This window comes from Protopterus annectens, chromosome 2.part1, assembly GCF_019279795.1.
Source record: "Protopterus annectens isolate FY-2018-M chromosome 2.part1, PAN1.0, whole genome shotgun sequence".
In the NCBI taxonomy this organism is placed as follows: Eukaryota; Metazoa; Chordata; order Ceratodontiformes; family Protopteridae; genus Protopterus; species Protopterus annectens.
In genome coordinates, this window is record NC_056729.1 from 1973901310 (window position 1) to 1973927221 (window position 25912).

General features: G+C 42.1%; 1 protein-coding gene across 1 annotated transcript in view; it reads left to right on the forward strand.

Annotated features, from left to right (window-relative positions):
• The window catches only part of CENPK (centromere protein K), an 893441-nt gene that overhangs the window by 670136 nt on the left and 197393 nt on the right, over window positions 1-25912 (forward strand). The window contains exon 8 of the mRNA XM_044063363.1: window positions 22271-22406. Coding sequence (XP_043919298.1) covers window positions 22271-22406 — 136 coding nt within the window. The remainder of the gene's footprint in view (window positions 1-22270; window positions 22407-25912) is intronic.

The window sequence follows — 25912 nt, forward strand, 5'->3', positions numbered from 1 at the left end:
TAAGACTGAACCTGCAAGCTGTCCTAAAAACAGTAGAACACTATATACCAGAATTGATGATAACAGAGTTTATAGTCATTTAGAAGAAAACTCTGTCATGGCAATAGAACAAAAGGCTAAGAAAAGAAAGTCATATAGAGCAAAGGGTCATTTTTTGTTAAATTCATAATGGAGAATTGTAAAATGGGGAAGAATCTAAGTATGGCATAGATAGATTACACAAAAGTATTTGACAGCATCCCACATTTGTGGATAAAGATGTATAAGAGAAATCCTACATTGATCAATTATATTACAGTGACCATGAAACTATGACAAACCACTTTGCAGTTAAGCCATGATAAATGACAAATTATTATCCCAGAGATACAAATTCAAAGGGGGGATATTCCAGGGTGACTCTTTGTCACCATGCACTTTTGTCTTGCCTTAACCCATTAAGTTGTCTGCTTAACAAATTAGGTCTTGGTTACAATTTGACACCCAGAAAGCAACAAAGTGTAAAGACAGCTTTTTGTGGATGCTCAAAAACTGTATAGTTCATCAGATGAGGAGTTGAAAGTACAACTGGAAGTGATCAGAACTTTCTCAGATGATAAAAGAATGTCATTTCGTTTGGAAAAATGTCAAAAGCAACATTTAAAGCAGGAAAGCTGTGGCACCAAGAAAATAGTCTGGGACAGGAATGTGATATAAAGGAACATGAGCAGGATGGAGTGTAAAAAATATTTGGGAATTGATGAAGGATCAACAATAAAACATGAACAAATTTGAGCAAAATTCAGTAAGGAAAATTTTAGAATACTAAAATTAATACTGAAAACAGCCCTGACATCTAGGAACAAAGTCCAAGCTATAAACTAATTTTTAGCAACAAGAAGCAAAGAAAAAAACCACAAAGTAATCCACAAAAAATGCAGACACACTTTATTCCTCTGACGTCTCGGCCTTAGCCTTCAAGGAGTAAAGAACTTACAAAATGCACAATACATATATATTAATCACAAACTAATTAAACAATAAAAACAATTAAATTAACACCCTCCAGTTGAATTCTTCATTTAACCCATGAGGGTACAGAGTATCAAATTTTAAAATGTAAATAGCTTCCTTAGATAGCAAATAGTACTTTATGTTACAAGTATCAAAACAGGACAAACTTATTTTTTCCAAAACAGTACCTTGAAGCCCCTCATTTTTGCTATCATGGAATTTTTTAAAATGCATAGCCACAGAGCTTTCCTCTTTCTTATTAATAATATCCCTAGCATGTTCCATTAATCTCAACTTAAATGCCCTTTTGGTTTCCCCAATATAAAATTTATTACAAGGGCATCTAAGTGCATAAATCACACCTTCAGTATTACAAGTGAAATGGTTACATGTATTAAAGCCCACATTATTTATATAAGGAAAACTATTAACTACAAAATTACATGCTCTACATTTGCCACACTTAAAAGTACCACTAGGGGGTATACTATCAACAAAACTTACAGAGGGCAAAGAAAATTTGCTATTCACCAAAAAAAATTTTGATATTCCTACCTCTCTTGTAAGAAAATCTCAATCTACCATCTAACCATAAAGCCACATTATTAAGTGAAACAAAATATTCCCAATAATATTTATAAACTAATTTGTATTTGTTCTTCCTGTTCTTGCAGTTTTTCGATGATTGACTGGCCGCAAAAGGTATTGGATCAGTTGGATAGGAAGACAAGAAAAATGCTTCATGCTTAACAAATAAAAATCAGTGAATACCAAGATTATATATCCCTCATTCGGAAGGAGATGTGGGTCTCCTCAAAATTGATTACATGTATAGATCTAAGTATAGACCTGCAGTCGTAGGACTGGGCGCATATCTACTGACCTCATCAGATCCAAATGGGAAAGTTTTGAAACATGAAGAGAACAAATCTAAAATGACATCCCTGCTTTGTTTAGCAGAAGCATATTGGTGTCAAGTGGGAATTGAAACTAAACCAGAAGTAGATAAAAATCAGGTGGCAACTGAATGTGCCAAAAAAACAAAGCATATAAGGAGAAGGATCAGATAAGAAGGCTGTGAAATGCTGAAAACTACAGAAAGCTCCTGGAACAACCTTATGTCAATCAGGATCTGATGCAGGAATGGTTAAAGAGGGGTGAATTTAAACCAAAAGATGAAATGTTAATGTCAGTGGCTCAGGATAGTGACCAAGTACACATTGGTTTTCAAAGTCCATTGAACATATGGGAGAAACGGACAAATGCAGGTTCTGTAAAACAGAGCTGGAAACAGTCGCACATCTTGTTACTGGGCGTGATACACTAATGGCAGAGGGCCTGTGTACTAAAAGGCATAATAATGTGGCAAGACTGTTGCAGTGGGGATTGTGCAAACATTACAATACTGAAATACATGAGAAGCATTGGAAACATGAGCCACAAAGCATTCTAGAAAATAATGAAGTTTATATCACATGGGATCATCCATTGCCAACAGTTCAAAAATATATTCAAGAAAATCAGATATAGTAGCCCATTGGAAGAATACAAAAGTGGCATTGATCATTGAAATTGCTACACCCAGTGATTATAGTGACTTATGTACAGAGAGAGACAGTCATAAAATACTAGGATTTGCAGGCAGAAACAAATGCAGTGTGGAAGAAGGATGTCCAGACATTTCCAATAGTAGTAGGAACAATGGGTCTCAAAAAAGAATTTCCAGTCTTATTTAGATATGCTAACAATACGTGTAACTCCGCATGAACTGCAGAATGAGTCAGTTCTGGGCACATTACGGGTGCTGCGAAGAGCACTTTTGTCTAACATCAAAGATTGAAACAATACTAATTTCACAACCTTTGATTTAGAAATGGGGTCCATTCCCATCATGGTATTAGAAACCCAAAAAACTTGGAGAAATTAAAGCAAGGAGGACCTCTTTTTAAATCATAGATGAAGGATCTCAATCTCTCTATCTCTTTTTCCCCCTTCGTCTGCAGACCCCGTAATGCAGGTCTATACTGACAAATAAATGTAGGCATCTATTGTGAGGACAGAACCCATAGCCTTCTGATCTTCCTCATATCAGACACACGTATACCACATGCCAAACCACTGTCTGAAAGAACAACCTTCATCAGCAAATATTCAGAAGAATTGTTGAGATTCATTTGATGAATGCAGCAGTAGCTGATTGATGTACTGTGTGGCTTGAAAGGAAGGGTTAGAACAAGTAGAATGTAGCCAACCCAACATCACCCCCCTCCCCGTTGCAGGGGAAAAAATGTAGACTAAGACAAGACAGAGTTGTACAATAAAAAGGGTGGATTATGAAAACAGATGCCGAAGAGTACAATTTGACAGCTTGTTCTAGCAATTAATCATCATCTACCTGACTTTAATTTTCCAGATGAAAAAGGCTATTTAACAGTCATTTGAGACTTCTGTAAAACCAGTGTTTGAGCTTGTTAATGAAACTGTCTTTCATAAACAAGAATGAACAGTCCTTGTCCTTAAAGAAAGCAACTGAAGTCCTTACAGAACGAAAGTGTTTGAACAAAAACTTCAGCTTGTATTAAAAAAAAAAATCCGCAAAGGGGCGTAACTTTGTAAGTAAAATAGAAGTTGAAACTTAATACAGTCTGTATCTAGGTTGTTAGATTATTTTCGGATAGTCTACCAGCAAACAATTCACTGTAGTACTAAAAAAAATCTTCTAGCTAAAACAAGTAAATGAAAAAATAAAGAATGCAGTTCTACAAAACCACTTTAGTCAGGCAAATCCTAATGATAAGGTGCCAAGACAACTGGCAAAACCCTTTTCAGCAGTTGCTTAATGTGATGTAATTGGCCTTATCTGGAGACCAGGAGATTCCTCCATGCAAGTGTTATCATGAATGCATATCCCTCCCCTCAACCTGAAGAGCAGCGAGCAATTATAAGCCTGGCTATTCCTGTCATCCCTCAAGCAGCTCCAACAGGTACTTCAGTAGGGAGTTAAGCCTGAGTCGTAGTCAGGGCTTTATTTCCCAATGCCAATGGAATTGGCAGGATTCTCATGATGTGTACAAAGGGGTTCCTATTATTTAAGTGAACGCTTAAATTTGCGAACACTATTTCGGCAAGCGGGGAAAAAAATCACTGGGCCAGTTTAGAGACTTTGCCATTTCCTCTACTGTGGTGCGATCTCAGAGTTGGTGTATTTAAGTGGGGGTTGGATTTTTTTTTTTTTTTTTTTTTTTATGGATCAGCGATTTTTTTTTTCCCCTGGGGAAAAAATCGCTGATCCGTGTATTAGATATTTTTAGTTTTCTGTTTGGGACGATTATATAGCGTTCGCAGTTTAGTGCATTTGCTTATATAATATAGACCCGTACAAAGTGCTTGAAGATTTTTTGATCCAAAATCCATTTAAGGGAACTTGCGGATCTGCTCAGCAAGTCAACTATGTAGCTTTCCCCTGAATAAATGTGCACTGTTTTTAGATGGTGACCATACTTTAAAGCCAGGTTCAGTGCACTTATGGCTAATTTCCATAACTAATGAGTAAATGCTTCTTTGTTTGTTCATGTACCACTGTAGTTTTGTCTACGATTACTGTCAAAGCAGACTACTTTCCAGCAGTCTTTGAAGACCTGAAAGGCATAGATCAGTGCAAGCATTTAGTTTACAGAGATGTGTATGGTCACTGTACTAGGACCCTACTATTCCTGTCTTTTGAAGTGCTTAGTAAGGGCTAACCAAGCTATGTCTGAAATATCCTTTGTTAGGATTTGCGTGCTTTCTGGTGAAGTGAAGCGCATTCTCCATGTCTTTATGCATTTGCTCTGTTTACTAAAGAAACTCTTTCTGAATTGCTGGAACCAGGAGGAAGAGACAATGTCCAGGGTATTGAAGGTATAATCCAAAGTATGCTCAAGAACCACTGTATCTTCGTCATGTGAAGTTTGGCAAGATGTAGCCTCAAGGTATGTGTGTACCCTAAGGTCCTGAGTATCTCCTTTGCTGTAAGGGTCTTCCTGGGGGAAATGTGTCAAAAAAGTCTGTAAAACAGTAGTATTGTTCCTAGAGAGAGAAGTAATTTGCAATGAGCCCTACCCCATAATAATCTTGTTTAGGAGGGTCACATGCCTTATTTCTCGTATATGATGGAGATGCCTAAGCTCTTGCAAGAAATTAATTTATTCAAGTCCTTCAGTAGTTGCTCCTGGGACATATCCTGGATAGCAGTCATCCAAGCATGGGGACGATATAGAGCCCCCTGAGCTGAAGGTCAGCAAACAAAGGTGTAAAGCATTTGGTGAACATTCTGGGAGAGCAGTAAAGAGCTCAAAAGGTAAGGAACTGTACTGGAAGTGTTGAAAGTCTACCTGAAATTTGAGGACTCTCCCATGTCCTGTGAATAGGCAGATGCAAAGTGCCCATCATGTCAAGGATTACCAAAGAGGCTTAAACCATTAGCCAGAGGTGTGAAAGACTGCTGGGTTAGCATTTTGAATTTCCTGACCCTGAAAAGTCTAGGATGGGTCTCCAGGATTTGTCTTTTTTGGAAGCAGGAAATGGCTATAGGATCTGACTCTAGGATCTGTCTTTTTTGGAAGCAAGAAAAGCATTGAGTAAAATCCAGAGGCCTCTTCTGTGTCAGGTACCTTTTCTGTGGCTGCATAAGAAAGTAGCGGGGAGGTATCACTGATATTACCAAAAGCAGTTCTGTGGGGGCATGAGATGATCCTTGAAATAGGTGTGGGATTGGAAATCATATTCTATAACCTACAATGGTGCCTGATATATTGAAACAAGATGTTTATAATTTTGATCACTGCTGCAGTAGTCTAAGCTATATGGGAGATATCCTGCCAAGGATATAACAGCCAGCCAGTTTCCAAAGCTTCAGGGTGCTTTCCACTCATCCAAACTGTTATGCAGGTCGAGCCGAGCCATCTAAAAAGATACGTTTAGGGGGCTGAACCTTGACATGACATAGCTAGGAGTAAAAATATATTTGACTACTCCCTGACAAAACAACATACTCAAAAAAAAATGGGATGGAGGGAGGGAGCAGTTACTGCAATAATGATTATTTGAATACTGTTATAGTAAGTTTACTTACACAACTGTATTATGTTCATCATATTGATCACTGCTGCAGTAGCCTAAACCCAACACCAGATTACCCTAAATTACTACATTTGGGAGGTGGAAGGACAGGGTTCCAGGAGCCCCTGGAGAATAAGTCTAGATCAGGCTTTGCTAAGATAGAAGAAGGAATCAGGGTTGTAGTGCTTTGAAAATTATTTCATAGGACCATGTTGCTGCTTCTAGACTGCTTCTGTAGTCCCACCCTTTCCAAAAACTATAGATGTAGCTTGTCAGGCCTGTGTTCCATGTTGGGTACCTTCCTTTTTAATTTGTTGATGATGATGTTATATATACTTAAACCTGCTGAATGCAGTAAATTTGCAGGTGGTATCAAAGTTGCATTACTAGTTACCAATACTTGTGAAGAGGAAATTTTATAATCACAGCTTGACAGTCTTGTGACTTGGCCAATTAACTCATCAGGCTTAACGTCAAAAATTTGTCAGGCTTTAACATCATGTGCAGTATAGACATGTATATGTTGTATATATATTATATATTACATAGGTTCATAGGTTGATACTAGGCTATCAGCCCTAGGGCCTATACAAGCCTAGCCATAACAATTCCCTGGCTATTTCTTCCCACACTATTTACTTCCCTGGACAGCTGTCTAGCAGGACAACTGATGTGATCCCTGGGGTGAATTTCCTTTCTCCCATCCAATCATCAAGGTTCCTTTTGAAGAGGGCCAAAGAGGCACAATGCTTGACATGTATGGGCAATCTATTCCAGAGTCTGGGGAGTCTCTGAGTCGGGAACCTATCCCTCCAGCATGTTTTGTTCATTGTGATGACAAGGTTTAGATCCCTGGAGTGTGTGGCTCTGAGGGATTGGGATTTCTTTAAGTGTAGCATGTCCAACAGCTCTGGGTTTGACATGGCCTTGTATGTTAAGCAGAGATCGCCTCTGAGTAGACGATATGCAACAGAGTATAGCTAGAGTTTTTTAAGGCGGTCAGCATAGGGCATTTGCTTTAGGCCTGTGATTCTTTGTGAGGTATTTCTGCGGCCTTTCCAGTTGTTGCAGATGTCTTGAGAGGTACGTACCAAATGGGGCGTTGTATTCTATAATGGGTCTAATGAGGGATGAGTACAGTGGGACACTGACCTCCTTTTTTTCTGAATGAAAAGCCCTTAGTGATTAGGTGTGCCACATAGAAGGATTTCCTGACTGTTGTGGCAATGTGGATGTTCATCGTGCATACAGCTGCAGTCATAACAGATGGGTTCTCCTGCCGTCAGGCGGGTCCTCGGTCGGCCGAATTCCAAAGTCTAGGTCCGGCGTCGGTTGTCGTCGCTTCTTCCCTGACGTCAGTGCGACAGGGGGTATAAAAGAACCAGCCAACGCCATTTTCTTCAGTCTTTCTTGCCGCGCGGTGCCCGAAGCAGAAGCAGTTCACAAGTGCCGGTCGGCCAGCTCCTGAGATTACGAATATTTTTCAACGGAAGACTTCTAGAAAGCTAAGTACCTCGTTGGGGAAACTTTTCTTGCCTCAGACCAATGTCAGACAAAGTTAATAATTGCATTTCATGTGGGAAGCAAATACCGCATAAGGATTTCCATTCCCTCTGTATACCTTGCTTAGGCCCAGACCATGATGTCTCGGCCTGTCGTTTTTGTGCTACATTCAACAGACGCACTATTAAGCGTCGGGCGGAGTTCGCCCAACACTATTTTGGCAAAAAGTTTAATTACAACATGTCGTCGGATACTCCAACTCCAATTTTGAGTAAACGACGTAAAGATAAGGACCGACATACGAGGTCCGCGACTTCTACCAACACCATGCTAAAGCCGACTACATGTGCTCCGGTTCTCAGCGAGGCGCCTACGCAGCCCCTGACTACCGATGGCACTTCATTAGCGGTGTCTTCTGTGCCCGAGGTTGCAGGCTCTTTGGCCCACACCCTGACTACAGATACCGAAGTCACTCTTGGCGGGGAAACTCAGAGTTCAGACAGGCCTGCCACCTCTCAAGGTGTCTTCAGGCCTTCTTCTTCCTTTTCCATTAAAGCTTACACTAAATCTAAAGCAGCCATGCATTCTAAAAGACAAGCTCCACAGGGCCCCTCTCAAGGCCCCATGCCTAAAAAGCAGATGCTCAAAATGGCTGAGGATTTGATTACTCTTATCAGGGGTTCTCAACCCTCCCCCGGACAAAAGGCCCAGAGTGGAGGAAGAATACCTTTCCTCGGACCAGGCCTCCATTACTTCAGAGCATTCTGAGGACCAGGAACATTCTTACTCCCCTTTCAAAGATTCTGATGCAGAGGAGTCCATTCCCTCTGTCTCCCCCCCTGAGGATTACTCTTTTGGGGAAACCTTGCATACCTTGAGGGAACACTTCCACTGGGAAGGCCAAGAGTACTCAGACTCCAAGAAAAGGCTCAGGGATTTCCTCTTGCTCCCTCAGCACAGGCCTCTGGCTATACCTCCTGTCTTAGACATATTAGATGGTGAGTATTCAGAGGCCAGCCTTAACCCAGATTCTTTACCTCCAGCTCCAGTCAAGCCTGACAGGTATTACCGGGTGCCTGATTCACACCAATTCCTATAGAAAAGCCATGCGGCTGACCCAGAAACTATTTCACAGGGTCCCAAGGGAATTAAGGCCTCCACTGCCAAAAATCCATTACCTTCAGAGAGAGATTCCAGAGCTTTAGAAAGGTGGGGGGAAAAGGTATACACATCGGCCACTTTAACCATGAGGGCATTAAACTGTCAGTTTTTGTTATCTCAGTTGAAAAGCAAAATGTCGCAACCTGAACAACCAGACTTGAAGGAGTTGCAGGATTTGTTGCATAGTGCAGAGTAAGTGGGTAAACATACCTTGCAATGTGGTTTTGATGCTTTAGAGGCCTCTTGTAGAGCTGCTTTTACAGGATCAGTCATACGTAGACATGCTTGGCTCAAAGAGCAAACCTTACCAGATCATGTCAAAGCTAAATTACTAGATGCACTTCTTCAAAAAGATGTATTGTTTGGTGTTAAAGCTGAGGAGGTATTAAAGAAAATGGAGGAAAAGGCAAAATCAATGCAAACAGTGAAAGATTTCCTACAGGTACAACCGCCACGTTTCAGTAGAAATTGGCCTTCAAAAAATTGGTCCTTTCCAGCCACAGACAGACCTCAAAGAGGTAGATACAGGCGCCCGAGAGGTAGAGGGCAATCTCAAGGATCATTTAGAGGCAGACAATGGCAAACACCTACACCAAGAGGGGGTGAGGATAGTTCACAGCCATTCAGAAAGCAGACGCAATGACTTTCCCTTTGCATGCCAAGCAAGGCTCAAATGGCAGCACCTTTAGGTGGAAAACTGGCATTATTTTCGAAAAATTGGCATATTGTCACAAAAGACAAATGGATCCTGGACATTATAGACAGAGGCTACAGATTCCACTTTCACACCCTTCCAAAAATGAGAGGCATGCCAAACCTGCCACACAATCAAAGGGCAGAGGCACAAAAACAAATTTCAGATCTCATGGACATGAAAGCTATTCAAGAGGTACCTGCACAAGAACAGGGTCAAGGTTTTTATTCCAGACTATTCCTGGTACCAAGGAAGGGCAAAGATTGGAGACCTATTTTGGACTTATCCATCCTAAACACATATTTACCTGTACCAAAGTTCAAGATGCTCACATTACAGCAGCTTCTCCCCATGCTGGGCAAGGAGTCTTGGCTGGTGACATTGGACCTCAAGGAGGCATACCTGCATGTCCCAATCAGACAAGATTGCAGAAGATACCTCAGATTTCTTGCAGGTTCATCCCATTATCAATTCTCTGCATTGCCCTTTGGCTTATCTACTGTGCCCAGAGTGTTCACGAAATGCCTGGCATCAGTAATTACCTTCTGCAGACTTCAAGGGATACAAATATACTCATATCTGGACGACTGCCTGATCCAAGCGGGCAGCAAACACACTCTTCAGAAACACCTGGCGTTTGTAATAATGTTGTTGAAATCTCTGGGATACACAGTCAACAAAAAGAAGTCAAGACTAATACCCTCGCAAACAATAATTTTCCTGGGTGCCAGCTTGGATACAAACACCCAGATGGCCTACCTCACGCCAGAGAAACAAGGGCAATTAACTCAATACTTCAGAAAACTGGCAACCTTCACCAGGCTGACTGCAAGGAAAATCCTGCAGGCTCTGGGATTCATGGCATCTTGCATCCTGCTAATCCCATGTGCAAAGCTGCATATGAGGAAACTTCAATGGTACCTAAAAAACTTATGGTCTCAACACAGCCACAGTTTGGAAACAATCATACCACTGATTCCATGTCTTCAAAAGGAATTTCTGTGGGCTTAAGCATGCCAAAGAAACATAGGTCTCCCATTCTGCAAGCCTCAAGCAAATCAAGTCATCACAACAGACGCCTCGGACTACGCCTGGGGGGCGCACATGACAGATCGGTGCATTCAGGGCAAATGGTCACAAAAAGAAAAGCACCTACACATCAATCAAAAGGAAATGCTAGCAGTAATAAATGCTATTATGGCTTTCAAAGACCTACTGCATCCAGGGCAGCTATTGATAAGAACAGACAACACCACAGTGATGTGGTACATAAACAAACAGGGAGGAACTCATTCATATCCCCTGTGCAGACTAGCCATGTCCCTTTGGAACACGGCTCTGGAATTGCAAATCCAACTTCAAGCACAATTCCTGCCAGGCAAGGAAAACACACTGGCAGACAACCTGAGCAGAAATATGACAGATCCACATGAATGGAAGTTGCATCCTCAAGTTTTTACAGTGATAATTCAAGCATGGGGAAGGCCAGACATAGATCTCTTTGCCACCCACAGAAATTACCAATTGACAAAATTCTGCTCAAGGACCTTTCATCCACAGGCCTGGAAAGTGGACGCACTCTCTTTCAGTTGGACAACAATGACGGTTTATGCCTTTCCACCTCTTCCACTGCTGGCCAAAGTTCTATTAAAAGCCAGAGCAGACAGACCAAAGATGATTCTCATTGCTCCAGACTGGCCAAGACAACACTGGTACCCACTCCTGAGGAGCCTGACGCATTCCCCACCATGGATCCTGCCTCTAATGCCTCTTCTACTGACTCAGCACAACTTCAAAACTCTTCACAGTCAGCTGAAAACACTCAATCTAGCCGCATGGAGAATTCCTTAAATTCACAGCAGACCCTACTCTCCAAGGAGGTGGAGGATGTCATTTTGGAGGCCAGAAGGCCTTCTACTGGAAAAGCCTACTCCGCAAAATGGAAATGGTTTTGTATCTGGAATCAGAAAAAGGGTCAGAATCCTGGAATACTGAATTTACCTCAAATACTACAGTACCTAGCCGAGCTGCTAAGCAGTAGACTTTCATTCTCCTCCATCAAAATCCATGCCTCAGCCATTTCTGCAGAGTACAACACTGATCCTCCTTTATTCTCTCACCCTCTCTTAAGACAGTTCCTCAGAGGGGCTAAGAATATAAAACCCCCAAGGAAGCGATCATTACCGGCTTGGGGCCTCAATTTCATTCTAGAAAAACTAACCCTGCCTCCTTTTGAGCCAGCTGCTTCAACAGATCTGCAATATTTGTCATGGAAAACAGCCTTCCTTCAAGCTATCACCTCAGCACGCAGGGTTTCGGAACTACAAGCCCTCATGGCTGTGCAGCCTTTCATCATTTTCCATCAGGACAGAGTTTCCTTATGAACCAATCCTTCATTTATGCCAAAGGTAGTATCCAGGGTAGCCTTGAATCAGGCTATCCACTTACCTACATTTTACCCTAATCCACAAAACAAAGGGGAGAGGCTACTACATTCCTTGGACATTCGCAGACAGCTCCGTTATTATTTGGACAGAACAAAGCCTTTCAGAAAATCAGAGCAACTCTTTGTGTCCTATGCTACAGGTGCTCAAGGGAAGCCTATTTCCAAACAGACAATCTCAAAATGGATAGCCCACTGCATACGCTTTTGTTACTCTTTTCATGGTATAACTGTACCTACAGACATCAGATCTCACTCCACAAGGGCCACAGGTACCTCTGCTGCTTTCCTCAGGGGGGTTCCTACCAAAGATATTTTGGAAGCAGCCACTTGGAGTTCTGTACATACTTTCTCCAAGCACTATCACCTACCATTATACTCAAAAACTAGAGCGGGCTTTGCCACTGCAGTCTTGCAGGGCATCCTGGCTCCACCTAGTTCCACTTAGTGCCTACCACCCCTTTATTAGCTTTGAGATTCTACCCATCTGTTATGACTGCAGCTGTATGCACAATGAACATAGTACAGTTTTGTACCTACCATAAATGTAGATGTTCGAGTGCTAATACAGATGCAGTCCAGGTTTCCCTCCCTCCTTCCCCTCTTGGGACAGGCCTTATGGCTAACACCTCCTCATACAACCTCATTGGGGTATTCTTTTATGGTGTATTTGCTTCCAACTACTGTTTTTTGATTATATTGCATTTGCTTTACCACATAAATTTATGTTTTGCCTTCCTTCTGGGGGCACCTGACATCTGGGGCAAGAAAAACTGAAGAAAATGGCGTCGGCTGGTTCTTTTATACCCCTGTCGCACTGACGTCAGGGAAGAAGTGACGACAACCAACGCTGGACCTAGACTTTGGAATTCGGCCAACCGAGGACTCGCCTAACGGCAGGAGAACCCATCTGTTATGACTGCAGCTGTACTAGCACTCAAACATCTACATTTATGGTAGGTACAAAACTGTACTTTATCGAAGGTGAGACCACTGTCCACCTGTGTCCCTAAGTCTCTTATCACACTTATGTTGTTTAGTGTACTGCCACCTATATGGTAATTCACGGGTACATGTTTTTTCCCAAAGGGGATAACTATACATTGGCAACCTCCAACTCTTGATCCCACACAGTTTGGTTTTGTCAAAGGGAGATCATGGCTATTAAACTTGGTCAACTTCTTCAAAACAGTCACCAAAGCCATGGACGAGGGGAAGATGGTGCAGACCGTCTATCTTGACCTAGCCAAAGCTTTCGACACTATTCCCCACTCAGGCATAATAGATAAACTTTCCCAACTAAGCATCAATCTGTATGTTACCAGATGGGTAGCTAACTGGCTTAGTCAAAATAGGGAAAGCCACTCAGTCAAAATAGGGAAAGCCACCTCTAGTAGTAGACCCATAACGAGTGGTGTACCCCAAGGGTCGGTCTTGGGGCCTCTACTGTTTGGGATATACTTTTCTGAGGTGCAAGCCAAAATCAGTGGTTTGTGGCTGGCCGAGTTTGCAGATGATTGCAAGCTGGGAGTTGTCTTAAATTCCCCTAGTGATGTGAACATCCTCCAAGAGGGCCTTAAACAAGCTAATGACTGGTGCCAGCAGCATGGCCACAAAATGAATGCCAAGGAATACAACATTATCCCCTTTGAGGAAAATGACGTCCCCAGTAATTATCACATTAATAACAATGTACTAAGCATGCAAGCAGTCATGAGGGACCTGGGCACCCATGCTGATAGCAGCCTGGCTTTTGGCCACCACATTGCCTCCGTTGTATAGAAGGCTTTCTTCATGGCCCACCTCATAAGTAAGGGTATTTCATGCAGGAACAAGGAGGTCATAATATCCATGTACTCCTCTCTTATCAGACCCATTATTGAGTACAGTGCCCCCTTCGGCATGTACCTTGCCAAGCACATGCAGCAGCTGGAGAGACCACAGAGGTTCCTGACTAGAAAATCCAGGGCGTCAAACACCTGTCCTATACAGACAGACTAAAAGCCCTGTCCCTCTATTCAGTCTCGTACAGACAGCTCAGAGGTGACCTGTGTCTGGCATACAAAGCCATCTCAGACCCAGCCTTGATGGAGTTGCTGTATATCCACAAGTCAAAATCCACTCAGGTAACCCACATGCAAGGCCTAAACCTGGTCTGTGACATTAATAGAACTTGATGGCGGGATAGATTTGTGTCCCAGAGATTCCCCCATATGTGGAATAGACTCCCTCTCCATGTTAAGGAGAGTACCTCTCTAGCCCTCTTTATGAGGAACCTGGATGGGAAACAGGAAAAATACACCCCTGGGATCCCACATGTGTCCCTGGTGGACAGGGGAAACAGTTAATGACTTTGTGAGAACATGGGCAAAATTCTTGGCTAGGCTTATAAGGGCCTCCAGGCCAATAGCCTAGTATCATCGTATGAACATTGAGCTTGAGCCCATGGCTCTGGCACCAAGCATCTGTTTCTGTAAGGCCCTTTTATAGAGTATCCACATCATTTGGGGATTCAGTAATGGCTCCCAGTTTACAGTCATCTGCGAACTTTGTTAGCCAGAGTCCCTTAGTGTTGGCCTGTATTTCAGAGAAGTAGATGCCAAACAAGAGCGGTCCCAGGACTGAACCCTGCGGTACTCCACTTGTCTCGAGCTGGATTTGGAGTCGGCTACTTTTACAGTGTGGGTTCTATCAGTAAGTCAGTTAGCAACCCATTGGGTGACATAGGGATTAATGCCCAGCTTAGTAAGTTTATCTATTATTCCAGAGTGGGGGATGGTGTCAAAGGCCTTGGCAAGGTCTAGATAGGCTGTGTGGACCACCTTACCCTTGTCCTTGGCTCTGGAGACTGATTCGAAGAAGTCAATCAGGTTCAGGAGACAAGATTGGCCCTTCATGAACGCAAACTGGATGGGGTCCAGTGTTTGAAGATTGCCAATGTCTTTGTTTATAAGTTCCATGATAATACGCTCCATGGCCTTGCAGATAAGGCTCGTCAAACTGATGGGATGGTAGTTTCCGGGATCCAAGATGGATCCCCCCTTGTGGATTGGGATAACTGTAGCTCTGCGCCACTCAGTGGGCACGAAACCTGAGGTGAGGCTATAATTAAACATGACACTTAGGTGAGGTGCCAGTTCATATTGTAATTCATAGCCCGGGATGTCTTCTGGTCCCATGGATGCTGTATTCTTAGCTTTGGAGAGTGCGTTTTTTACCTGTGTGGCCATTATTACCAGAATTTGGCAATCGTCCGGTATTGAGATGGGCCATTTAGGGGGTGAGAGGGGGTTGAAGTTGGCACTGAATCAATCTGCCAGGATATTGGCAATATCCTTGGGATCAGTATATTTAATGCCATTCTGTTTTAGCTCAGAGTAGATCTGACCATTGCCATTTAGATTCTTGACATAGTTATAGAATGCCTTGTGGTTGTCTTTGGAATCTTTGGCAATTTTATTTTCGTAACTAGCTGTGGAGGATTTTATGAGGGATCTCAGTTTCTTACTGAGGCTGGTAAGGGAGTTTTTTGCATCCTGGGATTTTCCTCTTTTCTGCAACAGTTTCTTCCTTTTGTTGTAAAGTTTGTTTATGGCAGGGGACCACCAGATTGGTTTCCTTTTTTGGATGAGATGAGAGCATCTTGGTTCTATTTGGGATGGCACAATTCATGCATGAGTGGATGTGCTCGTACACAGTGCCTTAGTGTAGGATTCAGCAGTTGAACTTTCAGTTCCCGTCTGCATGGGTGTCATGAAGTTTGTCACTTCTGACTTGAGTAGCATGACGTTGGCTTTGAAGAAGTTTTTTATGGAGGTTTCCTTACTGGGGGGTGGGATGTGGATGTTAAGGGTGATTAGCTTATGGTCAGACCTGACTAACAAGGGGGTGACCATAGGTGTGGAGCATCGATTTCCCATGTTTGTAATGACCAGGTCTGTGATATTGGAGCCCCTGGTGGGACTATGGATTAGTTGATCCAGGGCGTTGGAATTTATGAATTCCAAGAACCGTTGGGCAAAGGTGTTGGTACACGAGTAGTTTTCCCAGTTAATGGCAGGGTAGTTAAAAATCACCCAGTATTAGGGTGTTTGGTTCTATCTTAATATTTTACAGTACGTTTAGAAAGGTGTAGTGAGAATCTTGGGGCATGGTGGGTGATCTGTAGCAAGCTACAATTTGGATTGCAGTCTTACCTAGTGTAAGTTGCACCTGGAGAATTTCAGACGTATTCTGTTGGGCAACTAGCCTGGTGGTGTAAATATCCTTGGTGAATATTGACACTCCTCCACCTTTAGTGTTTCAGTCCTGGTTTGGTGGCCGAAAAGTGTGTTAAGAGTTGTAGCCTGGTATTGCAGCGGTGCTCTCTGGAGCCTTGAACCAGGTCTCAGTTACTGCACAGATATCGATGTTCTCCATTTTTAGGAGTGCCTCGAGAAAGTGCAATTTGAGGTTTAGACTTCTAGCATTGAGTAGCATTACCTTCAAATTTTGCATGCTTGTACCTGTTATGGTGGTGGTTTTGTCCTTTGAACTTTGCCTAAAAAAGGCACTATAGGGGTGGCAAGAGCCTTAGCCAGTAACCTGAATCCCATGGGCAACAGGTGCAGACCATCTCTGGCAAAGCATCGTGGTCTGTCGATCATATCGACCCAGGCAGACAGATACTGGATCCCCTTTGAATGACACCAGAAGCTTAGCCAATTGTTGAAGTCAATCATTTTGTCCTTATATTGTGGTATCATTCTGGGCGAAGGCAGGATGCTACTCAGGGCTAGGATCATACCTGCCTGGGCCACATGATCCGAGAGCTCTTCCATGTCTCTTTTCATGTAGTCCAGGGAGGTACGTCTCAAGTCATTCACTCCAACATGGACAATGACAGAGTCATATTTGTACTTGTTGTGGAGTGACTTGAGTGCATGTGTTATGTGGCGGATCCTGGCACCCAACAGGCAGCTGACTGTAATTTTCTCCTTGCTCAACCTGGTGAGTGGGACATCAGTATGCCGGACTATAGAGTCACCTATGACTAAAGTGTTAGGTACGTTGTCTTGCCTTAGAGGCTGTTGCTGGGTGGAACACTGGTGTTGTGAGCTATGTGACACTTTGGTTGTGATTGGTGTTTGTTTGAGTTTCAGCTTCAGAGGTCCTTGTTGCTTGGGCAGGTTACAGTTTAGGGCCTCTGCATATGTGGCTTTAGTGTTGCTATATGTGGGTGTTGGTGGTGTGGATTTAGAAGGGCTATGTGTTGCTTGAGATGTAGTGTGGGTGTTAACCTTCTCCTCTTGACTGTCTAGCACAATCTTTGGTGGAGAGAGCTTTGCTTCAATTTTGGCTGTGTAAGTGCATCTCTCACAGGTTGTAGTGTTGGGTGGTAGGAGGAGAGGGTTGTCTGTGTACATGAGGAAATTGCTGCATTGCCCCAGTATGCCCAGATTCACCAGGTGGACAGGAGAAATCACCGGAAGCTGACACTTGGACATGCCTGGTTTGGTGCTTTTTTTTTTTTTTTTGTAAAATACAGGAGCTGTTTTCCCTTACCTTAGCAAGGTACTTTGCAATTATAGGCTGTTTAGTGCCTACAATTAATTTATCCTTATTAACAAGGAGAGTGGAGTGCTTGTATCAGTTTAAGGCTTCCTAGTGCTTTCCAGCAGGTATTAGAGCAAGTGCTAGTCACAGGGATGCTTAAAGGTAAGATGAAAAAAATGCACACTGCAGTGTGCACTAGAGAAGTTAGATGTGAAAGTGGGTAACTTAAGTTTTACCTGTTTAAAAAGTTAAGGTACATATATGTGTGTGTGCGTGTGTGCGTGTGCGTGTGTGTGTGTGTGTGTGTGTGTGTGTGTGTGTGTGTGTGTGTGTGTGTGTGTGTGTGAGGATATATATATATGGGTTCCTATCTAATGGCCAAATTAACAGAATGCCGAATTACACATTCCCGAGGCGAGTTTGCCGAACTTACACATTGCCGATCGGTTAAACTGCCAGATAACACTATGCCTAATAGAACATGAACTCTACCTGAACATATCCCATAGCGTACCTCGTACAACATTAATCATGGTGGACTTCACAAGCAAAGCACCAGAAACTTAAGGTAAGCTTAAACACACTAGTACACACCATAAAAAATGTTTTTGCAGGGGGGCTTTGCCCCCCTGCACCCCCGAGCCCCCTACTTAAATATACCAACACCGAGACTGCACTACAGTGGGGAAACACGTAAATTCACTTTCCCCACTGTAGTGGGCTTTTGCATGGTGTTATTTGGCAGTTTAACCGATCGGCAATGCCTAAGTTTGGCAAACTCGTCTCCGGAATGTGTAATTCGGCATTCTGTTAATTCAGCCATTAGATAGGAACCCATATATATATATATATATATATATATATATATATCTCATGGGTTTCCTCCGGTCTGGAGCGTTCCTCCCCTGGCCTCTGCTGAAAATGTCGGACTTTCCCAGTAACAAATGTTAATAAAATACATAAATAAATATACATATATATACATACATATATTTATATATATATGTATATATATATATATATATATATATATATAAGTTTTGATGTGATGTCCTGTCTTGCCTTCATTCTTATTAAGTTGGGTTCGGATCCGATCCGTGTATCCATCTCGGCCTTATTTTCAAGCTCAAGGCCCTTTGCCAGCTCCTAGCTAAATCCCTATCCCAGCATGCACCAGAACTATCCTCAGACCTCATTTGCCGATAAACAAAATCGAGCTTTCATCTTCTAGTGCTGGCTAAGTATAATCTTTTTTTTAAAGTTTGCAGATGACTGCAAACTGGGCGCCATAGTCGAAAACACATCTGACACAGATATCCTCCAGAAGGGCCTCACAGAAACGGATAACTGGTGCCAGAGCCATGGCCTGAAGTTAAACGCCAAAAAATGCATAGTCATACCCTTCGGGAAAAACAAGGTTACCCCTAGCTACCATATAGGTGACAATCCACTGAGCACAGAAGAAGTCATCAGGGATCTGGGGACCCAAGTTGACAGTAGTCTTTCGTTTGACACTCATGTTGCTAAAGTAGTTAGGAAAACCTTCTATATCGCCCACCTGATCATGAAGGGATTCACATCTAGATCAAGGGAGGTCATCGTCCCCCTGTACTCATCACTCATTAGACCTATGATTGAGTACAATGCCCCGTTCGGAATGTATCTGACCAGACACCTGATGCAGCTTGAAAGGCCCCAAAAGTTCCTCACCAATAGGATAAAGGGTCTCAAAAATATGTCTTATGCTGCCCGACTGAAAGAACTCCAGCTTTATTCAGTCTCATACCGCTTGCTCAGAGGTGACCTGTGCCTGACATATAAGGCCATGTCAAACCCAGATTTGATGAATATGCTTCACCTCAAAAATCTAGATCCTCAGAACCACAAGGGCGGAGACTTAAACCTTGACACGGTTATAAATAGAATGTGCTGGAGGGACAGATTCATCACCCAGAGACTCCCTATGCTGTGGAACAAAATCCCGGTACATGTGAGGCAGAGCACCTCGCTGGCCTTGTTCAAGAGGAATCTTGACCAATGGATGGGAGATCGCAGATATACCCCAGGGATTACTTCAGTGTCACTGCTTGACAGAGGCACAGAAAAATGATAGGCATAGTTTTTATTCAAACTAAAGGGGTGGCGAAAGCCACATAACTATGGGCTAGGCTTATAAATGCCCTTGGGCAGATAGCCTAGTATGAACCTATGAACCTATCTGTAATTTTAAACATTTGTGGATATTTTCTGACTGTACAGTTGACTGTGTCTGCTTGTATCCAGATATTTTCTGCATCTGACCTTGGCTGTCATCTTTCATTAGCCTTTGTATTCCCTTTCCCAGCTTGTGTTAATCTGTAGTTTACCTTAGTGGAATAATTTGTTTAATTTAGAGGACCTGCTAGATAGTTTGTTTTAGTTAGAGGGCTTTTAACCCTACTGTTTTTGTCTCTTTCTTCTATGTTTGCTACTAGTGGACTTTCCGTAGTAGTATTACAGTTCATTTAACTTAGACAATTGTAACACAGCCCGTTTAAGTTAGAGGGCTTTGTCACTATATTTTCCCCTGTATGTTATTTTTCCTACATAGCTCGACCTGTTTAAGTTACACGGTCCAGCTTACAAAAAAAGGAGCTCTTACAGACACTGGCCAAATTATTGTTGGATCTGACCTCCAGGGCTTCGGATACTACGACATCCACCTCATCTGCTCCGAGTCCTTCTCCGATCCAAATTCTGGCTCGGAAGATTCGGAGTTGGTATTAGTGAAACTGTCGGATCCGAGATCCACCACTGGTTCCACGGATCCGACCACGGCTCTGATGTCCTCAGCTCCATCGGAGCTGGAGGAGTCTAGGCTCTGACACTCTCCAGTCGGGTCCGGAGGGGGAGGGGGGCTGAGTCGGATCCGACAGCTGTCGGATCCGACTTTGCTTCTCGGGGCCTCGGCTTGGGTGAGTTTGACTCCTACCTCAGCCTCTGATACGTTGTCTTTGGTTCTGGGGGGGGGGGGTCCTTCGGCTTCTTCAGATCCAGGGATATCCTCGGATCAGGGATGGGGGAGCTTTTGAGGTAATGGGGAGGGTGATGTCTCCACAGACAGGTCCACAGTCCTCTCTGGATATTCCTCCCTCTAGAGTATTGGTGCCTGCCTCTATACCCCAGCATCCAGAGGGACGCAGGCATCCTAGGCCTCAGGATGCCCCACAGGGCACCCCCCACTCTTCCGAATCCTCCCCAGAGTATCCTTCTGAGGAGGTCCCTCGGAAGAGAACTGTGCAAGAGGAAGCACTTAGATTCCCCGGAGGAGTCCATCATTTCCAATACAGACCTCAATGAAGCTGAATGGTCCCACCAGTCACCTCCTGATGATGTTACCTTTGGAGATAATCTTGGAAATGCTAAAACAGAGAGGTGGCTGGAAGTCCTGTAACCCTTCAATGGAGGAGTCCATATACCTGAAGGCTTTTAGATCTCACCGTTCCACCTGCTGGGTGTCTCCGCCTTTCGATGAGCTCATGGACCTGGTTTCTCGAAAGGCATGGTTGTCCCCAGATTCCATGGAGCCTATTCATAGGAGGCCAAACAAATTTATTACATCCCCCTCTGATGAATTTTTTCTAATGAAGGGAGCCCCAGTTGATGCCATGGTTATAGCAGCGGCCAGTAAGAAAGAACTCTCAGACATCTGTCCATCCCCTGAACAAGGAGTCTAGGACCATGGACAGGTATGGAAAGCATATTTTTTCTTCAGCTGCCTTTTCTCTTAGATCACTAAACTACCTCACTCATTTTCGAGACTGCAGAGGGATCTCCTGAAAGAGCTAGAGAGTCACTTGAAAAATCATATCATTTGAAAACCAAACTAAACAATGAAGGAAGGTGAATTGTAGATTGTGGGTTTCTTTTTTAAATCAACTCTTTATTTTGAACATGGGGCAGTGTGAGTAAAGTGTTTTTGTGATGAAATCATAGATATAAATTTGAATATTGAACACTGGCACACAGGTTATGTACATGTTACTACTGTTAAAGCTAGGGATATATAGAGGTTAGTACTGTTAAATGTACAAGCTTAAATATGATGATCTTGGTAAGGCTATCAAACAAGCTTCTTTGACAGTGAGAAAATCAAAATTGCATAAATGTATTGGACAAGATAGTTTTAAAGCTTATTAAATTGACCACAGATTCCATGATGAGCTTAATAAGTGCCATGAATTTGATTGTTTGGTATTGAATCTTGATGGTGCAACTAAGCAAGTACACATAGCCATGCAGTTATCTTCCAGTCTCCACTAAAGGGTACCCAGGTATGGCAGAAACTGACACCCTTCCGTCAAGGGAAAAGAGCTGTCACTGGCTGCTCAATCCCTTTCCACAAGCTAGTCCTCCTGGGCCTAAGTCACTGGTTGATCTTAGGTTTTGAGCAGCTCAATCAAATGCTTTTTCACTGTGCCAGTGAGACTGCAGGATAGGCAGTTGCATTTTATTTGCAGGCTGTGGAAGATGAGAGTTTGTTGCCAATTGCTTTTCATATATGCAGATCCCTGTGAAATAGAGAAGGGTATCAGTAGAAGAAAGCAAACAACGTGATGTCAGAATATGACTAATAGTTGCAGTGGAGCTAGGGAGTGACTTGATAGGCCCCCTTCTAAATTTTGCTGTTTGACCCAGTAAGCTATAGTTAGATTTCTGGAATCACTAGTGTTTGCTGGTCACATTTCATGCCATTTTCTGGTGTTCTGTAAATTACGCCTATTTTAGGAATTTATCCAGTCTATGAATTGTTTGCGTTTTGTTCAGGTTTAAAATGACACTATCCACTAATTATTTTTCAGGGCATTACAAGAGTTACAGAGCAAGATGGGGAAAACGGTTGCATTCAAGGAATACTTACTGGCAGCTCTTGGAAATTTTTTGAAAGAACACTACCCTTCCCTACAAGAGTCCAAGCACGTGAAAAATAAAAAAAAGGTACTATGCCTAATGTTAATAATTTGCAGAACTTTGGTGAAACATTTAGGAAGGCTATTGTAATCCACCTCTTTTTTTGTTCTTCCTTACAATTTAGTACATTTGTAACTACCCTTATCCTTCCACTCGAAGGTGTTCCAATTGACTATGTTCTAAAACTTGTATGGGTACTTCCAACTCATCTTATCAGCTTGCAAGATGCTGGGCAGTGAGCAAATAAAACTCAGGGTCTGTGTAAGTAAGGTTCCTTTAAAAAAAAGTTTACTATAAAATGAATAATGAACTTGGAGGTTTCTCTTCATTTTGAAGCAAGTCCCAACATGCTTATATTCACTGTGTCCTGCAGAATTGAATTAAGTTCTATAATAATGATCAGAACATGTCATTATTTCAGTCCTGTCAGTTGCTTTATTGACAGGAGAAATAAGAAACTGATGTATACTGTACTCATGCAGTGGTGCCCACAGAAACATTAACTCTGCTGTGTTAAAGTTTGCAGGCTATTATTTCCTCCATCATCAAAAGTATTTTTTTTTGTTCTAACCCCATTTGAACACACCTTAAGAAAATCTTATATTTAAGAGTCCAATTTAAAACCGTTCATAAATAAAACATCAACCTTCTTTATATTTATGAACGGTTTTAAATTTGACTCATCTTTAAGAATTTATTAATGTTGAGTTGTTAAGTGTTCATGATTGGTTGTCTTTGTCTTCTGTTTTAAGTATAATGGATTGAAGTAAGTTGCTTTTTATATCACACTGAAGAAGGGTATTTCACCTGAAAGCTTTGTGTATGGAGTTGCTCGTTTTTTTGCTATTTAAATATTTATTGCTTCCTGATGTTTTCCGTCCTATTCCTTTGAAAGAATTGTTGCCTTTTTACTGTTGACTACATTTGCACATGATCTGTCCTTTCTTGTCCTTATTCCTCCTAACACAGAGCTGGCAGCTTCTTTTGGCATAAGGTTTGCTGATTGAGTGAAAAGGTTATTTATTATTTGATTTAAATCAAGCATGAATTTATTTTCTGTTTCTTCCACTCTGACTTGTTTTGTACTTCACAGTCTGTATAAAAGAGTATGCTAAATGAACTTTGCTCAAAGATACAATGCGAATAAGCAGCATCTGGAAGATTTTTTAGCATGCTTCCACATGTTCCTTAATTTAATGATATACATTTTATGTAACTGATCTCTTCCTACTTGGACTGTTTATATCATATAGAGCCAAATATGCCACACATGCATGAGTGCACATATACAGACACACACACACACACACACACACACACACACACACACACACACACACACACACACACACACACACACACACACAGGAAAAGGTTGGAGCATTTTTATTATTAAAACAGTACAGAAGAAAATATAAGTGACTTCAAGTAGCAAGTCTTAAACAGAATTCACTTCCGAAATTCAAACCGCTACTCAGCCTAGGTCAGTGGTGCAGAGTGACGGAACCCTGATTGTAACCTAGGTAACTAGGGTTCAATTAACATTTCCAGCATGTTCCTTACACCTCTCCCAGGAGGTGAGGGTGTGGAGGATTGCATGTACTTGAGGTCCCACTGTACAGCTGGGATTTGCATGATGGAGACTGGGAAAACTACTTCCTGTGCTTCAGGTTGGTAGATGAGGCTGCTTGATGACAATGTTTGCTCTGAAAGTGAGGGGGGCTTCCACTGCAGACAGCCTACTTACTGCATGTTCCCTGCAGGAAACATAGGGCTGCAAAAGCAGACCCTCAGTCCACCTTTCTTGGTGACTTAAATGATGGCCTCACTCAGCCGACTCTTGCCCTTAGTGTCAGTTGGCTGGTGATGCAAATGACTGGCAGGCACTGGGATCAAATGAGACAAAATAAAAAGTCTGTGACATGAAAAAAATACTTTCTTTCTAGCAATTTTTTCTTCTGTCACTCTCACTTATTCTGCTAGTACACACACACACACACACACACACACACACACACACACACACACACACACAAACTTTTACCACTTTTCTTGTATAACATAAGGAACTGCTGCTTACTGTTCAAACAATGTTTTCTTTCTGTGCTTTTAATTTGTCTAGCAGTAAACTGAATGTCAATGAGAGCCTAAAAGCTCTGTCCTGTAGTCCTGTGCTTATTGTATTAGTCTTCATGTGGCTTATGTATAGCTTCAAGCAAATCACTCAACCAGCTAGTTCTCCTTGGTTATGGGAAAATCTGGTTACTAGTTAACTAACTAATGTTACTAGTTAAATAAACATTTACAAATGTTCTTTCCTTTAGATGCTTGTTGTACCTTTTTTTTTGGATCAACTGTCATATCAATGTCAATCATATAGTTGGCCAAGATTGTTAAAAAAAAAAAAAAGAAGAAATTATAACACATAGACATACTTCAAGCTATTCAGTGGTAGAGCTGGATGGGGCAAGGATTATGTTCTTAGTGAGTTGGGTTCATTATATTTGAATGAAGGACCATTTGGCTGTGTGTGTGGGTGGGGGGGGTTTGAGTGAGTAGCCAAGGGGTGCTTAGCCCACTGTGATACTGACACCTGGTGTAGACTAGGTGCCATGGCAAAAGCAGGTCAGCAAGAGATAGGCATGTCAGCCTGCTACACTACAGCTGCAAGTCTGTTTGTGGAAGCATGCATGCATTGTTTCCAGCATTGAAGGCTCTGCTTTATGACTGGACTCATTGCCTCTGCAGGGAGAAGAGTAGGTTATTGAAGCATCCTAAACTGCCAAGATGATGCCCCACTGCCTGCTAAGTGCTGCTGTCACTACAGCTATTTAACCATTAGGACAGCAAAATAAAAGGGCCAATTATGTATTCTGGGGTAGAAGTAAAAACGGGTATTCAGTTTCATGAGAGTGACAAGAAAAAAGATGCTGAAAAAAGATTATATTTTCAAGAAGCATATATTATTTGTGTATTATTTCAGTTATGAAATGCATCAGTTATAGTTGTCTATGTATGTGTGAGCTGCGAAATGCAGAAACATGTACCATTTAAATATTTGTAGATATATTTAAGGTGAAAAATACTGAAAAAATTGATTGAAATCCAAGAGGTGCTCATTTCTGAATTTTGTGTGAAAATGTCACATAAAATAATATAGAATTAACAAAAAAGAATAAAAAAGAATGTATTGGTTTTATGCTTGTAATGTAATTTTAAAAGAACCCAGCAGTCAACTGCCTGGATTTCTGACATACTTTAAGAATCAAGAACCCCATATGGAATTTACAGTCTGTTACTCCCCTTGTGCTAAACATTTCACCTCATATCCTAAACATTTTACATTGTGTCCTTTCCCAGTTCTTTAAACTATTCCCACATTGATGTGATTCTTTTCCCTTTCAGTATCTAGACTGCGAGTAGTTCATGGGTCATATTTTTGCAAAAGAGGGCCATCTGCCCCTCAAGTGGCCAGATAGGAGTAAAAACACACATACATTATATTCTTTGAAAATTAAAGAGGCAGTGGAAAA